This window comes from Chlorella variabilis, assembly GCF_000147415.1.
Source record: "Chlorella variabilis unplaced genomic scaffold CHLNCscaffold_14, whole genome shotgun sequence".
NCBI lineage: Eukaryota > Viridiplantae > Chlorophyta > Trebouxiophyceae > Chlorellales > Chlorellaceae > Chlorella > Chlorella variabilis.
The window spans coordinates 1,024,537-1,035,393 of record NW_005435074.1 but is presented as its reverse complement, the minus strand read 5'-3'; the positions used below and the strand labels follow the sequence as shown (position 1 = coordinate 1,035,393).

General features: G+C 73.7%; 3 protein-coding genes across 3 annotated transcripts in view; 2 read left to right on the top strand and 1 right to left on the bottom strand.

Moving 5' to 3' along the window:
* Positions 1-1,186, top strand: part of CHLNCDRAFT_135784 (hypothetical protein) — a gene marked incomplete at both ends in the record, with an annotated part of 3,917 nt that extends 2,731 nt beyond the window's left edge. Inside the window, 2 exons of the mRNA XM_005846460.1 lie at positions 383-565; positions 716-1,186. Coding sequence (XP_005846522.1) covers positions 383-565; positions 716-1,186 — 654 coding nt within the window. The remainder of the gene's footprint in view (positions 1-382; positions 566-715) is intronic.
* A 1,002-nt stretch (positions 1,187-2,188) lies between these two features.
* On the bottom strand, positions 2,189-3,039 carry CHLNCDRAFT_11567 (hypothetical protein; the record flags this gene model as incomplete). The annotated part of the gene is made up of 3 exons (XM_005846288.1): positions 2,189-2,320; positions 2,551-2,715; positions 2,854-3,039. Coding segments are annotated over 3 exons (483 nt in total), but the record flags the coding sequence as incomplete, so codon positions are not given.
* A 701-nt stretch (positions 3,040-3,740) lies between these two features.
* On the top strand, positions 3,741-6,071 carry CHLNCDRAFT_135782 (hypothetical protein; the record flags this gene model as incomplete). The annotated part of the gene is made up of 5 exons (XM_005846459.1): positions 3,741-3,856; positions 4,032-4,200; positions 4,398-4,562; positions 4,753-4,899; positions 5,100-6,071. The coding sequence occupies 5 exons, from the start codon at positions 3,741-3,743 to the stop codon at positions 6,069-6,071; spliced, it is 1,569 nt and encodes a 522-aa protein (XP_005846521.1).
* Between the last annotated feature and the right edge of the window lie 4,786 nt (positions 6,072-10,857).

Genomic DNA, 10,857 nt, shown 5'->3' with positions numbered 1-10,857 from the left:
TGACTCGCTCCGCCTCACTCCCTGCTGTGGTAGCGCAGCGCGGCGCCATCAACATCATCGGGGAGGCCGCTCTCGATTCTCGCCGCTCTCGATTCTCGCTGCTCAATCCACCTATCCTAGAGCTGCCTCTGTCTGCAATATGTCGCTGCCCTCTCCAACATGCCAAGGCGCCAGGCCTGGCAGGCCCCCTCTCAGCTTCAAGCCCGCGGGCCGCTGGATGTGGGCGGCGCGATCAGCAGCTGCCGGGCGTGCGGCGTGCCGCCGCGGGCACAGGCGGCCGCCGCCACAGGCGGGCCGGCGGGTGGTGGCCACCAGCGAGTTTTGGTGAGCAGGCAGCACAGCTGCCTCTCCCTCGCACCTGCTGCACCTGTTAACTGATCAGTACGGGTGCAGGTACGAGGATGAGGAGGAGTTTGATGCGATGACCGATGCCATGCGGGAGAAGTGCGTGCTGCTGGTGGCGGCGCCGCACGCGGCGGCAGCCGGCGGCGGCGGCGGCCAGGTGGATGCCCTGCGGGCCTGCCTGCAGCCGCTGGCCATCAACCACGCCTTCTCCAGCCAGCAGGTGGGTGCTGCGGCGGTGGGTGGCGTGCACGCAGGGGTCAGCAGCGACGGAATCCGGGTTGGCGAGGTGTGTGCCACACTCCGCCCCCGCCGTTTCCACTCCTCAGCTGGCCCGCCTCACAGGTGCTGTTGGTCCTCCCCGGCGGCGCAGGCCCTGCCCTTTGCTCAGCAGCTGTGGAGCGGGCGGGACCGCGCCCCCTACTTCCTCAAAGTCCGCACCCGGGCCGCCCTGGACGAGGCCGGCGGCGGCGAGGACGCGGCGGCGGCGGCGGCGGCAGCGGCGGAGGCGGTGTGGCAGGAGCTGTTGCAGCAGAACTGGCGGGTGGAGCTGGATGCGGGCCTGGGGGCCCCGCTGCAGGAGCGGGAGGTGCTGCTGCTGGTGTGCTCGCCTCGAGGCGTCGAGCAGCTCCTGGCGGCGGCGGGCGCGCCGCTGCCCGCAGGCTCCGGCCCCCCCCCACCCGGCTCCGTCAGCGCGCTGCAGGCAGGCGGCACCCAGGCTGGGGACCCCGCAGACTGGCGCCAGCTGGGCAAGCGGCTGCTGCTGGCGGCAGCGGACCCGGCGGCAGCAGGTGGCGGCGTGCTGGCGGCGCTGGGACGCAGCGAGCCAGCAGCAGCAAACTGACTGATTTAGGTTGGGCTGACTGGTGCTGCAGCTGCTTCTGCGGGGTGGATGTAATGCCCAACATTACAAGCACAGGAGCGCTGGAAACAGCGGGGTCAGCCTAGCCTGCTGGGAGGCTGGGCGGCGCAGGGTCAGCTGTTCCTGCTGGCCAGCGGCGCTTTGCGCGATGCCTGCCCGCTCCCGCCCTGCTTGGCCGCCTTGCCCTTGTCGGCGCCGCCTGCTGCCGCCTGCTGCTCGGGTGCCGCCGCGGCAGGTTCGCCCGTCCCTCCGTTGGGGGAGGCTTCTGCAGCGGCGGCGGCCCCTGCTGCTGCTGCAAAGCTCAGCACCGCCTGCCGCAGCTTCTTCTCGGTCAGCTTCTGCTTCCTACCGCCGCCGCCGCCGCCAGCAGCAGCAGCAGCTGCACCTGGCGCATCTGCTGCTGCACTGCTGCTGCTGGCGCCGCCGCCGGTGCTGGTGCCGGGCTGGGGCTTGGTCAGCACCTTTTGCTTCCAGTCATCATACTCCTGCAGCAGCCAGCAGCCGGGTGAGGCGCGGCAGCGGAACGAGGCCCTATAGCAGCAGCGACCGACTGCCACTGTTCAGCGCTGCACGGAGGCGAGGCGAGCGCTCCAGCGCACCCCCCCAACAACCCTCGCTGCCCGCGCCTGCGGCGCCCCTGGCTGGGCTCACCCGCTGGCGCTGCTTCTTGGCGTTGATGCGGTATCCCACTTGCCCGTCGTCCTCCACCTCATCCTCGCTGCTGCTGGCCTCATCGCCGTCGCTGGCAGCGCTGCAGCGGGGCGGGGCGCGGCGGGAGGGAGGTGACCAGGCACTTGCGCCACCACGGGACTGGCCGCCTCTCGCAAACCCCACAGCGCCGCCTCCCATGCTCGCCGCTGCCTCCACACACCGCCCTGCGCAGCCACCAACCCGCCCCGCCCCACCCCGCCCCGCCCCGCCCCGCCCCGCGCGCCCCTCTGCCACCCACCCCGTGCGGTCGATGAGCGCCCGCTGCTGCGCGGGCAGCTCCTCCGCCCTGCGCTTGCGCGGCTCGCAGCCCACCAGGTCGTGGCACAGGTTGGCCATGGAGGCGCACGCCTGGGCCAGCTCGGCGGCGGTGACCCCAAGAGGGTCCAGCAGCTTCACACGGTCCACCTGGGGGAGGGGGGCGGGGGCGGCGGCGACAGGCGGGGGCAGCGGGGCGGTCGGTGGTGAGGTGCTGTGCCGGGGCACCGTGCAGGGTGCGCGATGCCCCGCATGGCGCGGGCAAAGGCGTGGGCGAGGGAGCGGCAGTGAAGCCTGGGCGGGAGGCAGACGGGCACGAGAGCAGGCCCAGGTGGGGGCACCTGCACCAGACCCCCCACCCCACCCCCCGCGGCCCTCACCGCCACTTTCTTCTTGCGCGCCACCAGGTAGAAGGCAGCTGCCAGGAAGACGGGGCGCCCAAAGTCGACGTGCCGCTGCTGCGCCGCGGGCAGCGAGCGCACAAAGCGGTCCTTGTACGCCGCCAGCGCCGCCCTCACGGCCGGCTCGTGGCCCGCGCAGCCAAACTGCGGGGGGCGCGGGGGGATGCGCAAGGAGGAGGGCAGCGGAGCGGAGTGCGGCGGTCGGTGTGCCGCTTCTCGAGGCGGCAAGTGCGGGGCTTGCTCACCCCTACAGCCCAGCCACCTCCCGGGGCGGAAACCCACCTGGACGCACAGCTCGCGGGCTGTGGTCTTGCTGGTGACGCCCAGCACCTTTTGCAGCGCGGCCTTGGCGTTGCGATACACGCGCTCACCCACGCCGCTGAACCGCGCCACCTGTGCCGCATCCACCGCCACCCCCAGCGTCATGCACGCCAGCTCCATGCACGCCGCCCCCTTGCACAGCTCGCCCTGCAGGCGGGGTCGGCGGTGCAGGCGACAGGCAGAGCAGCACGTGCCGGTGAGGCGGTGGCAGAGGCGTGGCCAAGTGTGGGCGCTGGGGTGGCGGCTGCTGGCAGCTTGCAACACGGCCATGAAGGCACTCCCTGAAGCTTGTACCACGCGTGTGTGGACACCGCTGGTGTTTGGCTTGCCAATGCGGTGCACCAAACACGGGGCAACAGCACCCCCGGCTGGCGCCGCGGCTGCCACCAGCCGGCAGCAGGCGGCAGCAGCTGCAGCGTTTGGGCAGGGAGCCGAGCACCTGGCCCAGCGCTCCCACGCCCATCCGCGCCGTGCTTATGCGCGCATACTCGTTGGCCTTTGCCTCCACGGCAGCCCGCTGCTTCTGGTCCACGCCGCACCGCTGCAGCAGGCTGCGGACGTCGGCCATTACGGGAGGACGGACGATCGGGAGTCCCTGGCCTGTAAATTAGCTGTGATGAAACCCGGCATCCGAGCGGCGCGAGCCCCATTTGAAGTCCAAGTATGCTGCGTGCTGGGCAGCGGTGGGGGTGGAGCTTGTGAGGGTGGGCATCGATCGCTGTTTCTCCCCAAACTCGGGCCTGTCGTCGCCCACCGCCCCAGGCCCTCAGCACCTGCATCCATCTCTTGGCTCCCCGCAATTGCTCTCCCCCGCGGCAGCGCTGCTCGGGAGGGTAGCAGCGGTGCAGATGGTGATGGAGCACCCGCCGGCGCCCGACGGCAACCACGCCGCTGGCGGTGCTGCCAACCAGGACGAGGAGGGCTGCTTAATAGCTGGCCCAGATAGGCTGGAAGCGCTTTGCAGGTGTGCGGACTGCTCGTGCTGCATTGCTGGGTGCGAGGCGGCGGGATCGGGGGTGCCCACGCAGTCTGTCGGCCCCTGCTTGGGCTTCTGGGCAGCCAGGGGCCCCTGGGTGCTGGGAATGGGGCCCTCCATGCGTTCTGATGCAGCTGCCGCCCGCCCGCCCTCGTCCCTGCAGCCTGCCGGCGGCGGCACAGCGGCTGCCGCTGGACGCTGCCTGCCGCGGCGTGCTGGCCGAGACTGCGCTTACAGGGAGGCAGCGCTACGAGTGGCGACTGCTGCTGCCGCTGCTGCACAGCATGGTGGACTCGGTGCTGGCAGACTACAACCAGCAGGAGCAGGCAGAGGTGGGTGCAGGCAGGGGTGGCGGTGGGGCCTGGCGGGCCCCTGCATGCCAGCAACCAGCCATCATCAACATAAAGCACGACGCGCAGCTATGCAGCAGTGGGCTGCCGCTGCCGCCGCTGCCGCTGCAGTTCCTGCGCATGTGCCATGCCATGGCCCCTCCCTCATCTCCCCCATGCCCATGCTGTCACGCCCGCAGGTGGGGCCGCAGCGGCCGCTGCCGCCCGGCTTCGACTCGCCCGCTGCGCTGGCCGCCCGGCTGCACACCCTGCTGGAGGGGTTCGAGGAGGCGCCCTTCACCCTGCAGCGGCTGTGCGAAGTGCTGCTGGAGCCGCGCAAGCAGTATGGGCGGCTGGAGAAATGGGTGAGCGGGGGCTCTACGGGGGCTGGCCGAGTGGCGACGTGTTGGGGGTGTCGGAGCCGAGTGGCCGGACGCGGGATGCACACTCAGCATCGGAACTCGGCATCGGTGGCGGGAGGAGCCGCGGACGGCTGTCCCGCCATCCTGTCGGGCGCCAGCGCCCACCCCGCAGCTCCCGCTCCTGCTGCCGCAGGTGCTGGCCGTAGAGAAGCTGCTGATGGTGACCAGCACACGGCTGGCTGACGCCGCCGCCCTGCTGCCGCCTCCGCCGGCGCTGGCGTCCCTGACGGGGGTCAACAACAACCCGCCCTCGCCCTACATCGATGGACGCCCGCCCCAGGTGTGTACGTGCGTGTGTGTGTGTGTGGTGGGGGGGCAGGCCTACAACTCAGCTTTGGAGCCGGCGACCGCTGGCCGGCACGGCTGCTAGTGGGGCACGCAGGGTTCAGCGTCGATGCCATCTGGCAGCAAGGCTGCCTCTTCCAGCCCGCCGCCGCTCCTGCTCACCGCCGCCCCGCGCTGTGCGTGCTTTGCCCGCAGGTGCTGGATCAGCAGCAGCACCAGGCGCTGCTGCAGCAGCAGGCGGCGGCCATGGCGGCAGCGCAGCAGCAGCACCTGCAGCAGCAGCAGCAGCAGCAGCAGCACGGCAGGCTGGGCGGGCTGCCCAACGGTCTAGAGGACCGCCCGCCGCCGCTGGAGGCCATGGATGGCGGCGAGCCGCACGCGGCGGCGGCCACTGCCACAGCCGCGGCGGCGGCGACTGCAGCAGAGGCGATGCAGGTGGATGTGGCGCCCGCCTCGGCGGCGGCCGCAGGGCCGCCCGCCATCAGCGCCGCCGAGGCCGCCTCAGCTGCCCAGTTTGTTGAGTCTGCGCTGGCAGACGTCGATGACGGCATGGGAGGTGCTGGCGCCAATGGCAGCCCGCAGGCGGCCGGCGGGCCGCCGGCGCCGGGGCAGCAGCTGCAGCAGCTGCAGCAGCAGTTGACGCCGCCATTGTCGGCCGGGGAGGCCCCGAATGGCACGGCCCCGGCGGCGGCAGCAGCAGCAGCAGCAGGCGGGCCCACCAGCATGGATGTGGCCCCGGCATCCGCCCACCACCCGCAGCAGCAGCAGCAGCAGCAGCCTGAGCCCATGGATCAGTCCCCAGGGGTGGGCGCAGCTGAGCCCGCACAGCAGACTGCGGCCGCCACAGCCGCAGCATCAGACGCCGGGATCAGCCAGGTCATTGCCCGCCTTCAGCAGCACCTGCCGCAGGCGGTGCAGGCGGTGCTGCTGCCCCCCCTCCTCCAGCACCACCCCAGCGCCGCGTCGCAGGCTCAGCCGGGGAGCCCAGCGGCGGCAGCGGGCGAGGCGGCAGCGGCGGCAGCAGGGAACGACGCAGCGGCAGTCTACCGCCTGGTGCTGGCGGCGTTGACCGAGCTTCCGCCAGACAAGGCAGCCGTGGTGCTGAGCCAGCTGCGGCCGCTCCTCCCGCCGCAGGTGCTGCAGCAGCTGCAACAGCAGGAGCAGTAGCGGGTCAGCGGTGCCGCACCCGGCATGCCCGCTGTGCCGCTGGCCTTTGGGCCAGCTGCTTGATTTCTTGTACCCTTCTTGCACTTCCTCTTCTTGCATTTTAGTTGCCTCGATTGTTGGAGTCGCGCACGAAAGGCTGTGAGGAGAGGGTGGCCTCATATTATCGATAGCGCATGTCGATCATTGCGCTGAGCCCGCGTGTTCGTTGCGTGCTTGTTGGTGCCTTCCTCTAGCATCGTGGGCGCCTGATTGTGCGTTGAGCAGCTTCCAGGGAGGCACGGCGGAGCAAAGCGATGCTAGGCAAGCGCCCAAGCTCCTGTTTCTGCGTGGAGACATGAATCAGCGCGGGCTGCAGCCGCTCAGCGAATCGCTGGGGCTGCCGGATGTGTTTCCCCACCTGCCGGTGAGCACCTGCCGCCGCTGCCGCCTGCTGGCGGCTTGTTTCCTTTTGCCCTGTGCCGCCCAGCGCTCTGCTTGCACAGTCGATGTGCTTGTGCAGCACCGCTGCACCCTGGCATGCACGGCGCGCCCCGCCAGACGCCAACTCTGGTCTTCTTCCTGCGCCCGTCTGCCCCCTCACCCGCCCTTCCCCTGCCCCTGCCAGGGTTGCCCGGAGGATGCCCTGACGCCGGATTCGCTGCTGCACGGCTACCGGCACAGCGAGGCGGGGTCGGTGGGGTTCACGCCGCAGCGGGAGCTGGGCCTGACCCTCACCGACCAGCCGCCCGCCTTTTACAGCGCCGCCAGCCTGGCGTACTGGCGCAGGGTGGGTGCCGCTGCTGCCTGCGATTGTGGGCACTTGCGTTGATGGCTTTGCTGGCAGTGCTACCTGCGCGCTTGGTTCCATGCAATGACGAGCGCCATGCCACCCCCACCCCTTTGCCCGTTCACTCCTGCGCTGCCGCCACCGCCCCTTTGTGCAGTCGCTGCGCCAGCAGCTGCAGGGCCCAGCCCGCCAGCGGGAGGCCAAGCGCAAGGCGCACCTGCTCTACGACGCACCCCTCAGCGCAGCAGCGCAGCTGGCTGCGCCGGCGGCGGCCGGCGGTCCCCCGGGGCTGCCGCCGCCGCCGCGCTTCCCGCTGCAGACCAGCCGGGGCGCGTCAGGCAAGGAGGCGGCAGAGGCGTGGGCGCGGCAGCAGCTGGCGGCTGCGGGGGCGCCGCCGCTGCGCGCGCTGGGGTGGGGCGGCGGCGGCGAGGGCGGCGCCGTGCCGCACGGCTTCCCGCGCACCCGCCAGTTTGAGCTGATGGCTGAGCTGGCGACGCCGCTGCCGCGCGCGCTGTGGTTCCTCCGCGTCACCGCCCTCAACAGGACCAGGTGCGCTGCCAGCCCGCCCGCTCGACCTGCCGCCTCTCCTGCACCCAGCTGCACCCACCTGCACCCACCTGCCTCCGCTCGCATCTTGCCTGCTGTCCCCTCCAGCTGCCCCCACGCTGCTGCCCCCACCCACCCACCCACCCACCCCATGCGTGTGCAGGCCGGCGGGGTGGGACGGCGCCAGCGAGGCGCAGCAGCGCAGCAGGCAGCTGACGGAAGAGCTGCTGGCGTTCCTGGAGGCGGCGGCGGCGCAGCCAGCGGTGGCAGCGGCAGCGGGGCGCCCCGCGCGGCCCGCCGCGCCCGGCCAGGGCCAGGCGCCGCCGCTGCAGCGCGGCGGCAGCGGCGCCGCGCTGGATGGCGGGCAGGGCGGCGATGGCGGCGATGCGGACGCTGCCACAGCTGCCGCCGCCGCCGCCGCCGCCATGCCGGCGGCGTGGCGGTACGGCATGCTTCTGGCGGGACACTGCTGCTCCGCGGGGCTGCTGGATGGCACCAGGGTGGCGGAGTGGGCGGCCGGCGGCAGGGTGCTGGCGCCGCTGCCCGCCGAGGGGCGGCGCCAGGTGCTGGCCCTGCTGGCGCAGTGCGTGCAGAGCACCCCACTGGCGCAGCAGCAGGCCGTCGCGCTGGTGGAGCTGCTGCTGAAGGGCGGCGAGGCGGCCGCCGCCGACGCGCAGGCCGCGGCTGCCGCCGCCGCGGCCGCGGGGGCGGCGGCGGGGCCCCAGCAGGGGCAGGGGCAGGGGCAGGGGCAGGGGGCGCAGCGCGGGTGGCGCCAGCGGCAGCACCTGCGGCAGCAGCGAGAGGCCGAGGAGCTGCATCGGGTGCTGCTGCAGGCCGCGGAGCAGGTGCTTGCCCTGCACCCCGCCGCATTTGTGTCGGCAGATGAGGCGCTGCTGGGGCCGCTGCAGCGGCCCGCGGGCGGCGGCGGCGGCGGCACGCAAGCGCGGGCGGCCGGCTGGGTCGCCGCCGCACGCAGGCGGCTGTCGACCGCCCTGCACGCCCGGTGAGCGGCGGGGAGGCGGGGACTGGCTGCGGCGGCGTGCCTCCTGCGTGCCGGCTTCCTTTGGAAGAGCAAGAGCAAGGCAGGCCTTTGCTGCCTGCCTGGCGAGCCCACCCTGCTCCCCGCCTGCCTGCAGGGTGCTGCACTGGCATGACGGCAAGGCGGCGCAGCTGCTTGATGAGCAGCTGCAGGCGGGGAGCGGCGCGGCGGCGGCCGTGGCGGCGCTGCTCAAGCTGGTGTCTGTGCAGCCCGGAGGGTCGGCAGGGGCGGAGGCGGAGGCAGAGGCGGCGGCGGCGGGCGTGGCGCAGGCTGCGAGGGTGGTGTGCGAGTGGGCGGCGGCGGCCCCCGCCGCCGATTTCGGCGCTGCGCTGGCGCTGCACGCAGCGGGGCAGGCAGGGGACGAGGCGGAGCAGGAGCAACAGCAGCAGCAGGAGCAGCAGGAGCAGGAGCAGGAGCAGCAGGCTGGTGCCTCGGCCCTGGTGCCGGAGCGGGTGCTGTATGGCTTGGCTCTGCTGCAAGCCCTGGCAACAGACCTCGCCAGCCAGCGGCAGCAGGCACAGCCAGCGGGCAGTGGCGGCGGCGCGCCGCCGCTGCAGGCCGCGCTGCAGGCGTGGCTGGCGGGCGCCGCCGCGGCGCAGCCGCTGCAGCGGCGCTGGCAGCGCCAGCGCCTGCTGCACCTGGCCCTGCTGCTGGCGGAGGCGGGGCTGTTCTGCCCGGCAGCCTACCTGCGGAGCTGCCTGGCGGCGGGGGCCTTCCCGCTGCAGCAGCAGCCGACGGCCGGCTCGCCCGGCGGCGCCGGCGGCGCGGCCGGCAGGGCTGCTGGGTGCCTTCCCTTGGAGCTGCTGCAGCAGCTGCACCCGCTACTGGACTGCCCCACCCTGGCGCCCGCCGCCGGGCCGGCCGCCGGCGGCTCTGGCACCGCCACCGGCCAGGCGTGGCCGCTGCCCAGGCTGCGCTATGCGGCAGCCAGGCAGGCGTTGCTGGCTCGGTGCGGCGTGGCGGCGGTAGAAGGATGGGGCGGCGCCGCGTGGGAGGCAGATGCGGCAGCTGCAGCCGAGGAGGCGGCGGAATGGGAGCGCCTGCTGCTGGCGCCCAGCCGCCACCCGGCCAGCAGCACCAGCGGCGGCAGCGACGGGGAGGCAGCTGGCCGGCAGCCGCGGCAGGGGCTGCCGCAGCAGCGGTGGCGCGACCCCGCTCTGCACCGCCTGCAGCAGCAGCTGCTGGCGCTGCTGGGCTTTGCGGCGGCGCCACCGCAAGCAGGCAAAGCGCCGGCGCCGGCAGCAGCAGACGCCGGCGGCCCTGCACCTGCCCTCGAGCCGCTGCTGCTGCGGGTGCAGCGCCTGCAGCCCTGGCAGCAGCGCCACACAGCACACGTGCTGCTGGCGGCAGCCAAGGCGTTTCTGGCCAGCACAGACGGCGGCGGTGGCGGCGGCGCCCGCGCCTCCCCGCCCGCCAGAGCCTCGCCCGCCCCGGCGCCCGCCGCGGGCGGCAGCCCCGCCGCCGGCTGGCTGCTGGCGGCGCTGGCGGCGCTGAGGGCATGCTGTGGTCACCGGGAGGTGCTGTCCCTACTGGCCACCTGCCTCAACCTGCTGCAGCGTGCGGTGGCAGCGGCGGTGCGAGCGGCCACGGGTGGTGGCGGCGGCGGCGGCGGGCCGGCGGCCGCCCCGGCGCTGGCGGACGCGCTGGCGGCGGCGCAGCAGGGGTGGCAGCGCCGCTCCGGCGTGCCCCCGCCGCTGCTGTTTGCCCTGCTGTCCGCCCACGGGGGCAGCCTGGCCGCCTCCGACATTGCGGCCAAGCTGCTGCCCATGCTGACCGGCGGGCTGTGGCGGCTGCAGCAGGCCGCGCAGCAGCAGGCGGCGCGGCAGGCACTGGCGGGGCAGCTGGCGCTGGCGGCGCAGCTACTGGCGGCGCCGGGCGACGGCCCGCAGCAGTGGCTGGGCAGGGTGGAGGGGCAGCACGGCAGCAGCCACTGGGCGGTGGCCCTACTGCGCCAGCAGGCGGCGGCCGCCAAGGCTGACGCCGGCGGCGGCGGCGCCGCCGCCGCCGGCCAGCAGCAGGCGCAGCAGCAGGTGCGGCGGGGGGCGGCCGTGCTGGAGGCGTTTGCACGCAAGGCGGCGCAGCTGCCGCCCGGGGTGGCTGCAGGCGCGGCGCGGGGAGCTGCCAACCAAGGGACCGATGCGGAAACCGGCAGCGGCGATGGGAGCAGCCCGCGCCTCCCGCCGTGCCTGCCCCTCCTGCAACAGCCGCCAGCGGGCGGCGGCCCTGGCGCTGCTGCCGTGGCCGCACTGCACGCGATGCAGCACAGCCTGGCGCCGGCAGCCCTGCCGGCGCTGCTGCAGCAGCTGGGCGGAGGAGGGCCCGACCCCCGCCCAGGGCCCAGCCTGCTGGCGCAGCAACTGGCGGCGCTGGCGCCGGCCGCAGGCAGAGCGCTGCTGTCCGATCCTCAGCAGGCGTATGCTGCCCTGCCGCCGCCG